Below are 19941 nucleotides of genomic sequence, written 5' to 3'. Positions count from 1 at the left end.
CTGAAACAATTCAAAACCAAGAGGATGTGCAATAACACCAGACATTTATTTGGGTTTTATCTTTTTTGCCATGAAACGCATTAACCATTTTGGGGTGGTTTTGAAGAATAGGCAGACACTTTTTACTGAGTTGTTTAATTTTTTTGAACAGTCAAACACCCACCTCTGAATCCATTAGTATCTCTACTGGTAGACTCATAAATCTTCATCTGGATGAAAGTTCTTCCACTGTTTTTTTTCCAGCTGGCTCCATTTGCTGGCTTATTTCCATGCTGAACATCTGCACACGTGCGTGGTATCACTTAAACCTTCAAGAGAAAGTTTACTTTGGCTTTAAAGAATCTTTTGGATGCCATTCATTCCCACATAACAGCAACATTTTCCACAGCACCAGCACGGTTCCCAATTTTCTTTTTTTTTTTTTCATACATACACAAAGGAGAGGAAAAAAAAAAAAAAAAGTTTTATCTACCTTGCAGAGCTTCAGACTGGCAGGAGGTTTAAAAGAGAAAAAAAAGTCTGTGTGCTGATTTATGAGAAATCACAAGTGATACAGATTCCCCCCTTGGGATATTTCTAATGAAGTGAGTGGAAGCAGGTTGAGATTGAGCTCCCTGCTCGTGTGCCCTGCCTGTCTTGTGGGTGCTGTTACAATTTGAGGCACAGCAGCTCGGGAGCCTGAGCTAAAGCAAGCACAAGGATTTATTGCAGCAGAGAAGTGCAGAATATTTGCCGAGTAAGCCAGGACTTCTTGCATTATGCCAGGGATTTAAAGGGACCAAAAAAAAAATCCGTCCCAGCAGCAAATCTCGGGGCACTCCACATTAACCTCTCTGTGTGTCAAGAATTAGATCTTTTTTTTCTTCTCCTTTGTTTTCCCTATCTCAGCAATGCCTTTTAATCCGTGGAAGAAATTTACCTTTTACCCTGCAGTTTTCAAATTTCCCTAATAAGCTTTGGGGATGGATTGGGTCAAAAGCCTTCTAAAACCACCACTGGATGATCTCCTTCAGATTGCTTTAATCCTGTGGACCTTCCTGATGGCACTCAACAGATCTGTGGGGCAAGACTTTAAATGAGTCCAAAGGGATTTCCCCATCTTTCCCCACTTTGTAGAAATTCTGGCAGGGTTTAATATTCACATTTGTCTGCTCATCTGAGATTCTGAACTGGACACAGCAGGAGCTGCTTGTCGGTAATTTGGACAGGAGGAAATTTGAGAATGTACAACATATAATTACCCTCTCTGTGAAAGGACAGATTCACACCTCGTGAAACAGGCATACAGGAGCGGGCTCTGAAGTGCTGCTGGGAATTTTTAGGAGCTAAAAATCTGGTTGTATCCTTCAGGAGGCTATTTTAGGAGAGAAAACCACTGTGCAGGATGTAATCTGCTACTGAAGTTGTGCTCTGCAAGGCAGGACAGCCCCAACTCCCACCTGGGAGCTGAATAACCTGAGTTGTGTTCCTTGTGTTCTAACAACTCCTGATCTGCTGTATTCCCACCGAGGTGCATGAAAGGAAAGGATCCATCCTCCTCCTTCTTTTCAAGCTGAGCTAAAAGCTTTTTTATCCTTGGAGTGCTTTAAGGGAAGGTGGGAGACTGTGGGTGTTGCACCAGTTGAGGAGTAAAGCACACCACGTGGAAAAGCTCCTCAGCACCAGGGAAAAAGTTCAAGGGTAGCTGGGTAAGAATCTTTAAATCTTTGGGAATATTAAGAGGAGAAGGAACAATCAGGTGCTTAGTGATGTGAATTCAACTAAATCATCTCCAAATGTGACTCACAGTTATTTGTTCCAAATCTAAAGGTTTGGGGTCCTGGTTTGGGTTTCTGTGGTGGGATGGTCCCATCTGTCACAAACCCACAAAACCCACTCTCTATAACCTCCTGAAAGGTGGTTGGAAAGTTGTAGACAGTTGGGGTTGGGCTCTTTCTCCAGGCAGCACTGACAGAACCAGAGGACACAGCCTCAGGCTGCACCGAGGGAAATGTAGGTTGGATATTAGGAAGAAGTTTTTTACGAAAAGAGTGATAAAGGACTGGAATGATCTGCATGAGGAGGTGGTGGAGTTACCATCCCTGGATTTGTTTAAGGAAAGACTGGATGTGGCACTGGGGCCATGGTTTAGTGAGGTGTTAAGGTTGGGCTGGACTCGATCTTGCAGGTCTCTTCCAACCTGATAATTCTGTCATTCTGTGAACTGGTTTTATCCAATGTACCTGCATTTCTGAGGGAAATAATCAGGATCCAGCCTTGAACCTTTGCCAGGTTTGCTTTTTTTTCCCCTTTATCACATGGGAGGCTGGCAGGTGGTGGGTTCAAAAGCAAACCAAAAGGAAGTTTTCTCACGGCTCATGGCATTTTTCACTAAGGCAATGGATCTGGCGCCAGATGTTCTGGACTCTGAATGTTTACAAGGTTGCAAAAAGTGCTCAGATGAGTTCAAGGAAGAAAACCCTCTGGGTGGCAATAGGAGACAAAAAACATCACCTCTTGCTGAGATGCAGGTTTTTGTTGGCCAGAAAGCTTTACTTGTGTAATTCTGTGCTTGGTCTGCTCTTCAACTTTACCTCTGCAAACTTCCCCAGCATTTGGAGAGAGTCCAAAGGAGGCATCGGGATGAGCAGAGATGGAGCAGCTCTGCTGGGAGGAAAGGCTGGAGAATTTGGAATGTTCAGCCTGGAAATGAGAAGGCTCTGAGGAGACTTTATGTGACCTTTCAGTCACAGAGGAGGGACTAAAATAAGGGCAGAGAGGGAATTTTCATAAGGATGTGGAGTGACAGGGCAAGGGGAATGGCTTCAAAGGCAAGGGGAATGGCTTCAAACTGAGAGAGAGGAGGCTTAGATGGGATATTGAGTAAGAATTGTTCCCTGTGAGGATGGTGAGGCCCTGGCACAGGGTGCCCAGAGAAGCTGTGGCTGCCCCTGGATCCCTGGCAGTGCCCAAGGCCAGGCTGGACATTGGGGCTTGGAGCACCTGGGACAGTGGGAGGTGTCCCTGCCCATGGCAGGGGTGGCACTGGATGATCTTTAAGGTCCCTCCCAACCCAAACCATCCTGGGATTTTATAATTTGATGATTTGCCTTTGTTCAGATTCTGCATGACCATTCTTGAATATTCTTTATTTGACAAAAGTTGTTACTACTCCTGTGCAGTTAACACATCTCTTTAGTCAGATGGAGTAGGAAAGTAACTCTGGGTTACTCTACTGTCTGAGGTGCTCAGTCCTGTAGAAACAAATCTGCCCAGTTTAGCTGTGGTTAACTTAGAAAACATGCAATGGAAAAACTGAAAAGATTGATTTTGTTTAGAAGTTTGCAAGAAAAATATAGAGGTTGAGTATAAACTATCAAAAAACCCTGCCAGTTTTTGGGTGAGGTATGCAGTGTTTACATCCTAAGGCTATGCTGATGGCTGATTTATTTTTAATTACCTTATTTTTATTGTTTCTTTTTCATTATTTTTATACTTTTAATTTTACTGTTTATTTTTGTTCTTTTTCCTACCTGAACTTCGTGGCCAGCAAACACTGCTGGTGGCTTTCAAAGCCAGCCAAAACCCGGGGAAAAAAAACACTGAGCTGTATAATCACGAGCGAAAATGAGTCTGAGAGAACTGGTTTTCCAGGATTTCAGGGTCTTCCCAGAGAAACTGCAGCCAGGAGCCGAGCACAGCTCTGTGGTGTGATGTGCATTGCTTAAGGGCAACAGCACAACCTGGTGGTTTGTGGTTATTCCACATTCCCAATGCACCGAGATCCGCACAGGAATTTCCCTTCCTCACAACTCGGCTCTCTGCCTGCACAGAACTGAAGCCTGTTCTCATTAATTCATTTGTAAGATTTCATTTTACCCGAGGTTTTCAGAATAAATAGAAAACAGCAGGCTGCAAGGGCATATGCAAAAAGGATGAAGTAACAGGTCCTTCCCAACATCCCTGATTCTGAAACCTCAAGGTGCTGGATATGTCTGAATTTTGCTTTCAAGATAATAACTAGAGGGATATAACTGAGAAAAAAAACCACCTCTTGCAACATGTACTATGCAAAATTTGGGGAAAAAAAAAACCCACAGAAAAGTACAAAAGGGAAGTGTGAGCAGAAAAAAATTGTAATTTTGCCTTGCTTTTTCTATTATGACAAAGTCAAGCAAAGTCTATAATGCATTTACATAGACTGAATATTCAGACAGCAATGATGATATTTATTCCCTTTCTTGTGTGTCTTCAGGGTAAGTGACGCTGGTCAGAGTGTAACTTCTGAGGTGGCAGTGAGATGAAACGGGTGGCAAAAGTGCTCAGAGAGGATCCTCAAATAAAATTAATTAAGTTTTCTGTTTTGCTGGGTTGTGAAGCACAGGCTGTGTGATTGCAAGCAATGCAGATGTGGGTGCTGAACAAAACATCCTACAAACTACATATTCAGTTGATTTTCTGATCATTTAGGATGGGACAAAAGCCACTGAGTGTGACAAGAGAGGGGGTTCCAGTCCAGTGTTGGTGCTGCTCCTGACACTGGGCAAGGCTTTTTCATGGAATAAAAGAATTATAGAATGGTCTGGCTTTGAAGGCACCTTCAATTTCAGCCAGTTCCACCTCTGCCATGGGCAGGGACACCTTCCACCATCCCAGGTTGCTCCAAACCCCATCCAGCCTGGCCTTGGACACTTCCAGGGACTGGGAGTCCACAACCTGTCTGGGTTTTTCATCTAAACGAGAGACTGCTCAGTCTTGCTTAACTCATACAAAAACCCTTTGATTTCAGCGGTGTGGCTTTGGAGCTGAGAGCAAAGGGATTTTCAAAGCCACTGGAGGACTTAAGTGCTTTGGGGCAAAAGGCTCATTATTTTTATGCAGTGACTATGCCTGTAGGATTTTCTCCCCAGGGGAATGCTGAGGTGTCTCATTGCTTCCTCTTTGTCCTTTAGCCCGGTGCATGGCTGAGGAATGACTCACAATCACTCTCAAGACAGCACTGGAGTCCAGTGGAGGGATGACTCATGCATTTAAACAGAATCTTAAGCTTTCTCTTAAGTTTCATTTATCTTACTGTAGCCCAATGTACACGAATTCCGCTGAAATCCTTAAAATACTTATTATTCTGCTTTGCTGTATTACAGAAGAAACACATTGTTACATAAATAGGACAAAATATTCTGAACACCTGAATAGAGGGAGGATATTTCTGAGCACTCTGAATACTCTGAGTGCAGCGAGGATATTTCTGAAAAATTGTACAAAGAGCTTTGGAGAAGCGCAGAATGGAGGGAAGAAGATGAAAGAAGGAAGGAAGGAGAGAAGGAAAAGAAAGAGGAAGAGGAAGAGGATAAGGAAGAGGAAGAGATTGTCTTCTCTTCCCTGAGTGCTGAGTTAGAGGACAAAATGATCAAAGACCAAAATGCTGCTGTTCACAGCCTTTCCCTGTATCCCACTGAGGCACAGGGAGGTGCTGCAGTCCCTGGATCCCTCTGGAGCAGCCCTGGGAAGGATGTTGAGCTGTGCCTCAGTTAACCATAACCATGGACAGAGACCAAACCCCTGAGATGGAAGCTGTCCCAGCTTCCCACACATCTCACTTCAGCCTGGAGAAACCAGAGTGTTTTTCAACTCTCTAAAAATCCTTGGCGAGCGCAGGGATGTCAGGTCTCCTTGCCTGACGTGCTTTGATCACTCTCCAATCATTACCCATCAGTTCAGACACTGATCTGTGCTTTGCTCAGGAGCAGGAGGCAGTGCTGATGCCTGGATGGAGAAGCTCAGATCAGGTGGGTTGAGCTGACATCTCCTCCTGGCGTGGGTGCTGGGGGATGCCTGGGGCAGCACTGACAGGGTTAATTCTCTCCTCTCCTTCCCCTGCTGTTTGACAAAGTTATTCCGTATTTTCATGTCAGCACAAAGGATTTGATAGCAATAATTCAATGGACTACCAGGGACATCTTCCCATCACGGAATTACTGAGGTTGGAAAATCCCTTCAAGATTCTCGAGTCCAACCATTCCCTCGGCACTGCCAAGGCCACCACTAAACCCTGTCCCCAAGTGCCACACCCACACATTTTTGGAACATTTCCAGGGCTGGTTCCATTGCCTTTCACCCTTTCAGTGAGGAAATCTTCCCTGCCATCCAGTCAAACCTCCCCTGGGGCCAAGAACCACCTGGGTGTGACCTCCTTTCAGGTACTTGTGGAGAGCAAAGTGTTGACAAATGAGTGCCAAACACCCACTCACAAAACCATCCCAGTTTCTGAAAGAAAATTCTCCTTTTTCCATGCTAAATTGAGGGATAATGGGGAGGGTCTGCGCTGTGTTTGCCCCCAAAGTGAAAGCTGCTGGCAGTACACACAGATGGTGAATCACGTTTTACCCAGAGGAGTAAAAATTCTGGAGTAAAAATTCGCTGTGTTCCCATATTTGTCCACCAAATTGTGTTCTCGCTGCTGTAAATTTTGTATTAAATTATTTAGGTCAGCTTAAATTTGGAAAGCAACAAAACGAGCACCATTTTTTTTTGCCTCATTTACATGTCTGCGGTTGTTGTAGCAGGGTTTGCTTCCTAAATTAAAGTGATGCAAGCAGTCTGCCATGGAAATGAGCGGCAATTTTTTTTTTTTTTTGGTTATATTTTTGAAAAGCTGGTTGTAACTCTCAGTCATTAACCCAAGAATAGGTGGAGAATAAAAATTCAGGTTTCTTCTGGTATGCACTGGGTTTGAAGTTTGATAATTTTCCTGTGAATGAGGAGAATTTTGAGTCTTCGTTTAATGGTTTAAGCGTATCAATATCAATGATCCTGTGATTAAGGCCTGCCTAATGGCAGATATTGTCAGGATCCAGAGGATCACGTTAAAGCCATTAATAGCTCCATGCTGTGTCCTGACGTGATGCAGACCAGCAGCTGCCCTGTGGAGAAACACTCCAGGCATGGTGTCAAAGGGACACAGCGCTAATAACTGGGGTGGGATGGGTTTGTTTCATCCTGATGGTGCCAGAGCCCTTCCTGTGCCTTTGGAAAGGCTCCTCCTCAAGGCCTGCCCTCATCCCAACCCTTGTTTTCGCTGCTGCTGAGATTTCAGCTCCTGCCAAAAACCCCAGACCCTATTTCTGCCCTAGGCAAACCTCTCTCTGTTCCTTGGTGCTTCCCAACGTTTCCAAAACATTTCCACACAGGTCCATCAGCTCCTCCTGCCTGGCATTCCTGTGGGAATATCCTTGGATGTGCTGGCAAAAGTTGCTTTGTGGGTTTCCCTCGGTGGGTCCCACCTTTCTGTTCCCACTTGTCATAAATGGAAAGGTTTTTATCTTTCTATCTTCCTTGCAGGAATCCAGCCACGGGGTGACCCAGCGCAGCTTTCCAAGCAAAAGGTTCTGGTGGTGTTAGCACTGCAGGCCTCCTGTTTTCTATTTATCTATTTATATAATTTTTTTTAAAATCTGTAAATTTTCTCCCACTCTGGAGAACCTCTGTGCTGATCCCAAAGACTGAATCCCCATTTTTCATGCACCAAATGCTCAGCACAAACTAAATTCCCCCTGCCCAGGAACCCATGGCAACACCAGTCCCAACACTTGCTGAAAATCATTTGCATGGTGGCACTCTGGGATCACCTAAGCCCAGGAGGACAATGATTTGGGAAGCATAAAAAGAGCTGGATCCATTCACTTACATTCCCTTTGGTCAAACATCTTGTTTCCTGTCTGTTCTGGTTTAATTATCCAAGCAATGTCTGATATATTTTACTCCTTTCCCATCTTCTCTGGAATAGCTTCCAGGTTTTTCTATAAAACACTCGGATTCAGGCCCTTTCCTATCTCATGCACCAATACCTAATTTTTGTACAGATTTTTATTGATTGCTTTTCTTGGTGTTATTTTATTTTGCTGTTTTACCGCTGCCGTTAACATTTACTAGAGGAATCATTTTACACTGTGCATGGAAAGACATCACTGCAGATATTTTGGCAACACGAACAGTGACTAAAATTTGGGGAGGGGGGTGTGGGATAAAAGGAGGAGGAGGACGAGAGGGAAGGCAGCATAGGAGGGTGAGCAAATTGCTTTTCCTTTTTCAGTGGTTAAATCCTAACCGCTGCTAAACGCCCTTTCAGTGGGGAGGGCAGCCCATTTGTGATACAGGTACAAATGGGCTCAATCAGAGAACCAACCCCACAGGCACTTCCAATTCTTCCCGTGACATTCAACACCTCTGATGTTTTCGGCAGCTGGTGATGGGATTTACTCTCTTATTTCTTTTTTTTTTTTCTTTTTCTTCATTTTGCCGCGAACACGAAAATTAAAATCACTTGAATGTTTTCACCGAGCAAGTCCTCGCCGTCGTGCTCTGTTCCTCCAGGGGCACTGGGAAATAGACTGAGAGTCTTTGCCAGCCTTAATGATGCTGTGATCCTGTTTTATGGAAGCTGTGTTCCCGCAGGAGAGGCGAGGGAAGGCAATCCGTGTTAAACTCACCCACCCGCCCACCTGTGGACTTTCTCCAGCTTTCTCCAAAGCTTTCTCCAGCTTTGGCAAAAACTGTGATGGCACAGGGGTTTGTGCCATGAGGTTCCATCTGTGCTTTCCCAATCCATTTCCAGACAGAATCCTCACTGCAGCCTTCACTGGGATTGATTATTGTGCACACGAGATTCACAGCTGTGCTGGTGGCTCCAGCAAGAAGCACGGGCTGCTCCTGGATGTGCTGATCCCAAGTGGTTTTCCTTCCCCAGGGGGTGGCTGCCAGCTAAGGAGCCCAGGAATATTCTGCATTACATCTGTAGTGATTTCTAGAAACTGCAGCCTTTGAATCCCAAGGGCTGATTCCTGTTTACAGTTAGAACAGATGGAAATGATGCTTTTATTTAAGATTGCCATCAAAAGGTCCTTATTTTTGGTGCTATATTGAGAGAAAAATCTAGAAAAGTGCAGCTATAAAAGTGGAGTATTTAAAACAAACCAAAAAGGATGGTGTTGTCCTGAAGTTCTGGGTGTCTGAGTGCAATCCAGTCTTTTCTCATGGTCTTGGGCACATCTTTCAATTTCCCAGGCTCCTTGGTCTGACAACTTAAACAGAAAGTCTTTCAGGCCCTGGGCTCTCTTCATGCATTTTGTACTGAACCTGCCTCCAGGCAAAAGGGAGGAAATGAGCAGAGAATCAGAGCATTCCTGTATCCACAAAAGCTCCTCTCCCCAGCCGAGGTCTGCGAGCTCTGCCGGGTTCTCCAGCTCTGCACTGAATTTTCCTTTCCTGCTTCGACCTCTTGCAACTCCTGCTAAGGGAAAGGTCACCTAAAGACCATTTCTGGAGTTAAAATGCTCTGACACCATAGAGGACAAGGGGTTGGAAACGTTGGTGTTTCAGTTTGTTTGCAGTTTCCATTGTGCAAATGAAAGTGGGAAGAACGAAAGAGAAGTTTATGGGGTGTGTGAACCATTGAGGATATCCATAGGGCAGGATGATCGTGACCAGAATATACTGTTATTAAATTGATGAGAGACAATTTTAACTCCTCCATAATAAAATATTTCTTAATAGCTCTACAGGGATAAGCTTTGGAATCAATGTGGCCTCAATATTTGGATTTTTACCCTCAAAATCCATAGGTTACTGGCAGAAATCTGTGCAACCTAACTTAGAATTTAATTGGTTTTTTTCTTGCAAGCTAAACACCAGGCTGCAATAATGATGTGCAAGTCATATTGAGTACACATTAATATTTTTTTATTTTCTTAATTGAACCTTATCCCTATATGAGACAATATACCAAATTATGTATACCACAAGGAGCTAAGGATATGTGAACATTCAAATTAATAATAATAATAATAATAATAATAATAATGTCTTTATCTTTTCATTTGCTGTATTTTCTCAGTGGTTCTGATTTCTCCAAGACACTTGTACAAGCACAGACCGTAATGGTGCTAATAAAGAAGAAATTATACTGATCTATAATTAGAGTAATAAGGAGAAAGGTACAGCAGATCATAATTGAGCCAATAAGGGGAAAATACAATCATGTTTAATGGCTTACATGACTGTTAGTGTCTTCTGTATACTTAATAAATTCGCACCCACTTTCGTGGTGTGTATCTGAAACACCTTTCCTGATATTATCAAATTACAATTCAGATCTATTGTTGGGCACTTCTGCTGGTCTTGGAAGTCCCTCTGGGGCAAAGCCTTTTGGAATAATCAGAATAACAGCAGAATTTCAGATGGGTTTGACCATCAGCTACCATCATCTCTAGCAGCATTTCATCGCTGTCCAGGTTTATTTAGGGTGTCCCTGCTTTAAATCCATGGATATACAGGTGGGCAGTCTCATAACAAGGGTGAGATTTGGAAAAAGAAACACAGAAATGGTCAAACCCTTCGGGGTCACTGTGTCTGGGCATGAAAAGATGCTCTGCAAGCAGGGTATGCTCTCAGGACAAGGCAATGATTTATTTCCTAATATTCACAGTAGAAGAACGTGGCTGCAAACCCCAGAGCTGAGCATCAGTAATTCCCTGCTGCTGCTGCTGGGCTCCCACCTTCTTTGGGCTTTTTTTTTTTTTACCTGAAAATTTCACAGCTCGCAGCTTTGATGTGTTTCCCTGCGAGTCCTTGAGCTGCTAAGTGTCCCCTTCTCAGCAATCTTCCCCCTGTCTGCAGCTTGACCTTTTGGAGCTTGCAGAGCTGGAGTTTACTTGTTTCTCTCACAGCTTTTTCTCACGACGTGGTGGTTTGCTCAGAGGTTCAAGCCGAGGTCACGCAGATGCTCAGCGTGGAAATCCAGCCAGGGATCACAGAGAGAGCTGAGCCCTCCCAGGGGAGTTGATCAAGGCTGAAGTTTAAAATACCCTCCTCACATCTTCACAGAAATGACATCAAATATAGTTTGGATAGAATTTGCCTATTGGTTTCCCTCTCTGCCATTAAAAATAAAATCAGGATGTTTCCTACTTTTACTGTGAGGTGTAAACATTTCCTCAGACGTGCCCCCTCTTGGGGGGTGACATCCTTTACTTTGAGGTGACACCTGCACAGGTTTTCAGCCCAGTTTTCCTGGCAGGAGCCCAGGTGCTGGATTTGAGCTGTGGGTGGCTTGGAAGGGCAGAACCAAAACTGGTGAATTGGACTCTTCATGTGCCAAAAGCCCCGTGCTAGAGCCAAGGGGAACCAGCTTGGCAGCAAGATGTCAACAGCCTCTTGTTGTCTTTTATCTTCTTTTTGCCAGAGTCAGGATTAAATGCTTGAGACAGTATTTCTTGTTTGGACTAGGATGTTTATTAATTCTTATCTATTTTACAGACTTATAAGCTGTGAATTCTACAGCACTTCTAGCTAATAAACTAAAAATGGAGCTGTCTCTATGTCTCTACAAGGCCTTCTAAGGATAAACTGTCCAATTAACTAATGACACCTCAATTATTTTTACTTTTAACCCAATAACCAACCACCTGTGGCCCAAAATGCAGATTTTTCTATCTAATTACAAAATCTCACTCAGACTCATGGAGAAGAAGGTGAACAAGAAGGACTAAGACTCTGCCCTAAAACCCCCATCTTGCTTTATATCTATATTACTATATTCTAAACCCTTAAACTCTGAGTTTCCCACCCTGTGATATCCCACACTTCTATCCAAACCCCACACCCACAATCCCAGGGCTGTCACTCAATTTTGGGAGCCTTTTCCACGGCCTCAGGTCAGTACAGTGTTTGCTCAGGGGTCAGAGCCTGTGAGCACAGAAAGGCTGAAATTCTCAGGCTTCCAACAGTCATCCCCCGATTTTTTACCAGGGCAAAACCTGGGGACACACCAAGGGCCAGCACTGATTGGTTTTGTCAAGGAGACCCTTAGCAGCTCCTCTTCAAAAAATCATTTCCATTGGTGTCTTCTTCCCTCCTCACTAAATGTCAATCGACACAAAACCAATGTCCCTATGCCAATGTGACACTGATTGATTTCACTTGTACACATGAAATAACAAAAAGACACTTTTATATATTGTGAAAATATTTTTAAAGATTTTTAAGAGCCTTGCCCTAAATAAAAAAAAAATTACATAACCTTATAAAACCTCATTAGATAGATGGATAGAGATATTTAAAAAGAGAAAGGCAAATCCCATAAAATAAGAGCATAAATACGTATATGTACGTAGGTGTATAGCATATATATATATATATATACATAAATATATATATATATATATATGTAAAAAGTATTTCACCCACTGGTTTGCACCTCCTTTTCTTCCCCTCTCCTATAGGGCCACTGAGAAAACGATGACTCTCCACACAATTACAGAGGGCATAAAATGTATTTAATCTCTAATTTTCGCACAGGTATTTTTAGCAAGCTAAGTAATAACTAAAAGAAGTGTTTCCTCTCACGGCACACAGTTGTGAAACTTTAATTTATATGTTAATTTTTTTAATTAAAGGGGGAAAAATGTAGAATTTGGCTTAGTTTTCTTTAAAAGTACAGCATAATAGTCTAACATTAGGCTGAAGGACAATAGTGGAGAGGTCTGACAGTTACCTGAAGACATCCAGGTAACCCCAAGGCTGAACTTGGAGTTTCCTGGCGCCTTGGAAACAGCCTGAGACAGTGGATTCACTTATGCCAGGGTCACCTTGTCAAAAAACTCCACATTTTGCATTAAGAAAAGCAGTGCCTGGGAGCAGGAGCTGCTCTGGGTGCCTCGGGCTCTCTGAAGAGGAGCAGGGAGGGGAAGGCACAGCCCTGACAGCAAATGAAGGAGAAAACGGACAACGTTTGAAAATAGATGAAGCAGCTTTTTTACTTCTTTGAGTCTCCTGCTGCTTCTCTGCTGCTTAAGGCAAAGAGGTTGAGAGCACAAGCATGGTCATAAGCGTCTGAAATTCGCTCTAAAGTGGCCTCTAACAAGATTTGGGGTGATGATTCATCCCTCTGATGTCACAGAAATGAAGGGAGTGTGTGTCACCTGGACGCGTCCCCAAATGGGCTGAGGAGGCAGCAGAGAAAGGCAGCAAATGCTGAAACACTGAGAACTGCCTCAGTTTGTGTAGCACCATTTAGTGTTTCCTGCACTTGAAAGGTTTTGATCAGCAAGAGCTGTCACCAGAAATAATTCTGAATGAATCCTATTTTATTATGAAATATTTCTGTTACACTGCTGCGTGAACAATCTCAGTTAAGAATTCTGAAATCCCACTGTATTGGACATTTCTGTGCTGAAATTTTTGGGATTTTTCGTAGAATTATGGAATCCTCAAAAGGCCTGGGTTGAAGGGATCCTAAAAATCAGCCAGTTCCAACCCCTGTCATGGTGGTTTAGGTTTAGAGTGGGACATATTTTCTCCAGTGAACATATCCAAACAAAGTACTCGTGGAAGGTCTGATCTTAAAGGATGTGGTAAAATTATCAGGAGAAATAAAATAATCCTGCTTTCTTGAACTTTATTCTGTTAAAACACTAATTCCCATGCTGGCTTTAAAAACCCCACTTGTAATCTCCATATTAAGGTCTATAAACTTCATCCTTAACTTTTTATTTCTGCTTTATTCCTGTTCTATGCATTGCCAAATATTGCTTTTGTGTAATTGAAAAAGAGCTGTACTTTGATTATTAAACAGGGAAGGTAATTGTGTTCGGCTCTAAAGGGGGAAGTAAATGTGGACAGCAGGAAAAAAAAAAAAAAAAGCTTAAATTGTGAGAAAATTGCCTTTTTTTTTTTTTTTTCAGAGCAGAGCTAGAGAGCAGATGCTGCTGGGGGACAGCAGTTCCAGCTCCAAGGGGTGCCTTTCTGATTCCATGGGGTGGGTCAGGGAAGGGGGTTTGACAAGAGAGTTTGTAGGAGTGGAATATGGGATTTTTTTTTTTTCTCCATCCCTCTGTTTTCATCAGTACCCTGCAGAATTTTTTCGCTTTAATGCTGTGTTGTAGGACATGTCCCTCAGCTGTGGTTCAGCTTTGCACCTGCACTGTGGAATTCTGGTGGGAGCAATGCTCAGGAGTCCCAGGAAAAAGGAGGATATCAGGTGTGCTCAGCACCACGGGTGATTTCCAGTTTGAAACTTCAGAAAAGAGAGCAAGCAGCATGTGACACCACACTGGTCCCATTTTTAACCCTAAAATCAGAAGGGGACAATGCAGATCTGTGCCATGGCCTGGATGGGCAGGAGCCAAGGGATGCAGCTGGTGCTTTGCCAGTTGTTGACATGTCCAGGCAGGGCACATTCCTGTTTTATCTGCCACAGCTGCTAAAAACAAAAATAAATACTTATTTACAATGAAAAATCTGAGGTTTTGGCACAGAAAAAAAAAAATTGCAGGTGAGAGAGTGCTTTAAGCAAGAAGAAAGAGAGGCTTGAATTATTACATTCGTATTTCTACTGCTATAAAATGGATGGCCCACGCACGGAACAAACCCCCGTGTTCCCTGTGGCTGGTTTTGCCCAGCTTGGGGCTGTCCCTGGAGCATTTCCACGGCTGCTCTGGGAGCAGATGTGGGATGGGAGCCTGCAGATCAAGCGGCTGCTGCCAACTCTCGCGAGCTCCATGTCAGAAAGAGTTGATTATAATGTCAGCGCCGGCCAATTTACGGGCTTAAAGCAGCAGCTGCACCGCTGCATTTCCCCCAAGGGATCCCGAGATCCCCCACTCTTCAAAAAAAAAAAACCAAAACCAACCCAAACTTTGTAGTTCCTTATAACAGAAGCAGGGTAAGTGATTCTCTCTTTGTACGTCTCTTTGCCTGCCAGGATAATTTACCGTTGGGCTTGATTTACGCGGGGATTGGGATCTCTGGGATTTCTCTGCTCTGCCCATTTGTTGCTCTCCGGGGGAAGCTGCCTCTTGCTCTGCAAATGGAACGAGTGAGCAGCGTGTGTAGCAGACCTTGGCATTATTCAAGGGATCCTGGGCTAAGTAAATTAAGCTGGAGCTAGAAATCACTTATTAATTCAACCATCTTTCTTATTTAAATGGCGATCATGTAGTCCGGTGTATAGATTTCTTTTTTGGGTTATGTAGTCTGGTATATATAGGTTTTTTTCCTTTTTTTTTTTTTTTTTTTTTTTTTGGCTGGGTAAAGATTTGCAAAGGGGGGAGGAAACAGGCATTGAAATGAATAGTGTTCCCTCGCTGAATAAGAATGCAAAAGTAGAGTCTGTTCAACTTTTTTTTTTTTTTTTTTTTTTTTTTTCTGGGGGAAACTCCAACAGCAGCAGCAGCTTTTTAAGATGTGCAAACACGCTGCGTGATATAACTCTGCTGGGTGGGTGTTGATGAGCTAAAGCAATCTTCTGACCCTTTTTACTCCCATTGTAATAATCAAGTGATGTTTGTTTTGCTCGGTGTGATTTACGTTGCTGGGTTCGGTTTAAAACAGCATTAAAATCCTTATTAAATGTAATATTTGCCAGGCATTCAAGGTGTAATAATAATCCTCTGCCACTTGCTACTTTTGTTAATATTAGCAGAGTGACCTGAGAGTAGATGAGTCCTCTCATTCAGTAGCACAAAACTCCTGTGTTTTTCAGGCTTGATCCAACTTTTTCTTTGAAATGCCAGACCTAATTTAAAAAGTACAGAACTGAATTTTTTGGTTTTTTTTTTTTCACTAATATTATGTTCTAATACTATTGCCTCTATATTTTTAAATGCTACATTGTTTAGCTCCCCTCTCTTTTTAATTAACAGGAAAGTTCAGGAGGGGAATACATTTTAATTACTATTTAGATGGATTAATCTTGAGGAACTTTAAAGCCTCCTGCTTTTTTTAGCATCATTTTCTCTTCGTAATGACAATATTTTTAATATCCTGTTATTTCCGGCTTGTGGTTTGGTCATGATCAAATTCAGTGAAGTAACAGTATCACAACAACAGACTTAGAGAAATAACTTCTCCCATCTCATAAAGTTACTGGGTGCCTCAAAACCCTCTTCCATCCCTTCTCTATCATTATTCTTCCCCCAGCTCTGGTGTCTTTTCAGGATTTTGGGTTTGGTTTTGCAGAGGGGCAGAGAGAAGCCCTGGGATGCTCAGCACTAATGAATTTTTAAGCGCAGATTTACAGAGCAAACCAAATCATTCTTCTCACCTCTCCTTCCATGGTCCCTCTTAAATCTTCTTGAGAAAGTTTTAAAATGAAACGTGATGTGTTAAAAAATAATCCCAAGTCTTTGTTGGTTTAGCAGGCTGGAAATATTCAGCAAACTGGGTGAGTTATGCCCAGTTCTCCCAAAGACAGTGGGATTTATGATTTGAATGTTTCAGCAAACAGGCTCTTGTTTTGGTCTCTGTGGAGGTTTAGGTTGGATATCAGAAAAGGTTCTTCCCCCAGAGGATGCTCACACTGCCCAGGCTCCCCAGGGAATAGGCACAACCCTGAGGCTGCCAGAGCTCCAGGAGGGTTTGGACAGCACTCCAGGGATGCCCAGGGTGGGATTGTTGGGGAGTCTGCAGAGACAGGAGCTGGGCTGGATGATCCTGGAGGGGCCTTTCCAACCCAGAATATTCCCTGATTCCATGCCTGGCACAGAGAGAGGGGTGCCAAGAGCCAGTGAATGTGTGACCGAGCCTCCTGCTCGTGCCAGGGTGAGCTGTGCTGACCCAAACTCCTCAGGAGCTGCTGGACCCTGCAAGATGACAAATCACACTTCTAATATTTAACAAAAAAACAGGACAATTGCAGATTTCTCACAGTGAAGCTGAAGACTTGGTGGAGTGTACGACCAACTCTGAAGTCTATTGCCTGCCTTCCCCACCTCATCTATTTTATTTTAACAGAACAACCAGAGCATAAATGTTTATGTTTTCTAAAGTTTATCTATTTTCTGTCTGTTTAGATGAATGCTAAAAATATTGTCCCTGAAGATTCCTCCCTGCTCCTTTGATGCTGTCTCAAAGTTAGGAACCCCTTTGCACAAAATCTTCCCATCCTCCCCTTTGCTGCATTTTCTTTCCAAGAACAGGCAAACAAGCAAGAGGAGCTCAAATTAGGCCACAGCTGTATTTTCCAGAGAAATTATCCTCATTCCTTTTAAGGACATGAGAGTGCTCCTCATTAACAAAGAATGGCCTGTTTAAAGGCACAGGACAGAGCACAGAATGTGTGACAGGGAAACAGGCAAAAAAAATGAAAAAAAAAAAAAAAGAGAGAGCTTTGTTGAGCATTTTCAGATACGTAAACCATAGAAATGGATTTATGCAAACAGGCTTTTTTGTGAATTTTCAGTTTCAAGGGGATGGTGCTGAGGTTTTATTGTAAAAGGTTGGGGTTAATGAGATTATTAGGGTGCTTAAGTGTGATACATAATCAACATTTATATACTTAGCTTTAAGGTAATACTGATTATCACTTGGAAAATTCTCAGGAAGGAAAGAGCAGACTATACCCAAATTATTAGGCAGTATCCTCATATATTCAAAAATCCTTGACGTTTTAGCATTTTAACATAAATTCTAAATAGTAGTGCTTCATATGACTCTGCTGGTTGTAATCTTGGTTAAGATGCTCTAGAAAAACAAGATCTTAGAAGGAATTATTCATATAGGGTGAGTGGGTAAATTATCTGCGGTGGTCAGAGCTTGCTTGTATGATTTCATCCCTCCTGGTTTGTCTTCCTCAGTACTACAGTTCCTGGCCAGAGAATATTTCTGAAGTCCTGACCAAATACTAAATACTGAACACAATCTTTGCAACACAAATAACCAACAAGTTAAAAACTTCTGCGCTTTGTGTAACAGCACCTGGGATGACCTACACCCTTATTTAACAGACCGTTTTAGTACTAATACATTGCAACACTAATTCTGAATTTATTTTTCACCCTCTGCTCCAGGCATCATGATTTGGACAAATGGTCTAAGTCTCTCTGCCAGATTCCTGATGGGGTTTCTTCTCCTCTCCATGTTCACCAGGAAGGTGGTACCTGAAGAGAACATCATTGCAACCAAGAATGGCAAAGTCAGAGGGACCAGCCTGCAGGTGCTGGGGGGGACAGTCACAGCCTTCCTGGGAATCCCTTACGGGCAGCCCCCTGTCGGGAGGCTGCGGTTCCAAAAGCCAGAACCTCGGGAGAAATGGGCAGATGTTTGGGATGCCACCAAACACGCCAACTCCTGCTACCAGCCCATAGACACAACTTACCCAGGGTTTGCTGGGTCAGAGATGTGGAACCCAAAAACCAACCTAAGTGAGGACTGCTTGTACCTGAACGTGTGGATTCCTTCTCCCAAGCCCAAGAATGCCACTGTCATGGTGTGGATTTATGGTGGTGGTTTCGAGTCTGGATCCACTGCCCTGCCTGTCTACGATGGGAAGTTTCTGGCCAGGGTGGAAAGAGTGGTCGTTGTTTCCATGAACTACAGAACTGGTGCACTGGGATTTCTGTCTTTGCCAGGAAACCAGAAAGCTCCTGGAAATGCAGGTTTGTTTGATCAAAGATTGGCACTTCAGTGGGTCCAGGAGAACATAGCAGCCTTTGGAGGCAATCCCAAAAGCGTGACTCTGTTTGGAGAGAGTGCTGGCTCGGCCTCTGTCACCTATCACCTCCTTTCTCCTGAGAGCCACCCTTTATTCACCAGGGCCATCCTGCAGAGTGGGTCTGCAAATGCCCCCTGGGCTGCAATTCCATCTTCCGAGGCCAGGAACAGAGCAGTGGCTTTGGCCAGACAGCTCCAGTGTCCCACCAGCAACGAGTCAGAGCTCATTCTCTGCCTCCAAGACAAGGACCCAAAGGAAATACTAGAAAACGAAAATGTTGTTGTTCCATATGGTTCTCTTTTACAAGTATTTTTCTGTCCGAGTGTGGATGGCGATTTTCTGGCGGACATGCCAGAAGTGTTGATGGAGAATGGTCACTTCAAACAGACCCAGATCCTGGCGGGTGTTAACAAAGATGAAGGGCTCTCATTCCTGGCATACGGAGTCCCTGGCCTCGACAAGGACAGCGATGGCTTGATCAATAAAACCCAGTTTGAGGCAGCTTTAACCCTGGCCTTCCCAGGAGTGAGCAAACTTGCATTGGAATCTATCATCTTCCAGTACACAGACTGGGAAAACTTGGGAAAGCCGGAGCACTACCGGGACGCCATCGATGACGTTATTGGGGACTACAACATCATCTGTCCTGCTCTGGAATTCACCACCAGCTTCGCCCAGCTGGGGCACCAGGTGTTCTTTTATTTCTTTGAGCATCGCTCCTCCAAGCTGCCCTGGCCGGAGTGGATGGGGGTCCTGCATGGCTACGAGATCGAGTTTGTGTTCGGGCTGCCCCTGGAGAGGAGAGTGAATTACACCAAAGCTGAGGAGCTCCTGAGCCGCTCCATGATGAGATACTGGGCGACTTTTGCCAAAACTGGGTAAGTTTACTCTGGAGGGTTGGTTGGTTGGCTGGTTGGTTGGCTGGTTGGTTGGTTAGTTCATTGGTTGGTTGATTGGTTGGTTGGTTGGTTTGTTGGTCACTTGGTTGGTTGGTTGGTTGATTGGTTGGTTGGTTAGTTGGTTGGTTGGTTGGTTGGTTAGTTCATTGGTTGGTTGATTGGTTGGTTGGTTGGTTTGTTGGTCACTTGGTTGGTTGGTTGGTTGATTGGTTGGTTGGTTAGTTGGTTGGTTGGTTGGTTGGTTGATTGGTTGGTTGGTTGGTTGGTTGGTTGGTTGGTTGGTTGCGTGGTTGGTTGGTTGGTTGATTGGTTGGTTTGTTGGTTGATCGGTTAGTTAGTTGGTTGGTTGGTTGGATGTTGTTTCACCAGGGGATAAAGCTTGGCTGTTTCAACTCTGCTTTGGAGCTTGACTGGAATTATGGAAACAGATTAATTGCTCAGTTACCCAGAATTCCTATTTTAGTTCTGACAAAAACACCATTTAATAAAATAAAGTGTTGATGTGTTGCTCCCTGTATTGGACAAGCTTAAGGGAACAAAGTTTATCCACCCATAAAAACAAATACAACACATTTT

The 19941-nt window shown here is 43.5% G+C and overlaps 1 protein-coding gene across 1 annotated transcript in view; it reads left to right on the top strand.

Moving 5' to 3' along the window:
- The window catches only part of BCHE (butyrylcholinesterase), a 45548-nt gene that overhangs the window by 2847 nt on the left and 22760 nt on the right, over positions 1 to 19941 (top strand). The window contains exon 2 of the mRNA XM_066325695.1: positions 17823 to 19344. Within this exon, the coding sequence (XP_066181792.1) occupies positions 17828 to 19344 (1517 nt within the window). The 5' untranslated portion in view covers positions 17823 to 17827. The remainder of the gene's footprint in view (positions 1 to 17822; positions 19345 to 19941) is intronic.

The sequence above is a fragment of the Sylvia atricapilla genome, chromosome 10 (assembly GCF_009819655.1).
Source record: "Sylvia atricapilla isolate bSylAtr1 chromosome 10, bSylAtr1.pri, whole genome shotgun sequence".
NCBI classification, from domain to species: Eukaryota; Metazoa; Chordata; class Aves; order Passeriformes; family Sylviidae; genus Sylvia; species Sylvia atricapilla.
The sequence above is the reverse complement of the archived record's forward strand: the minus strand, read 5'-3'. Positions and strand labels throughout refer to the sequence as shown.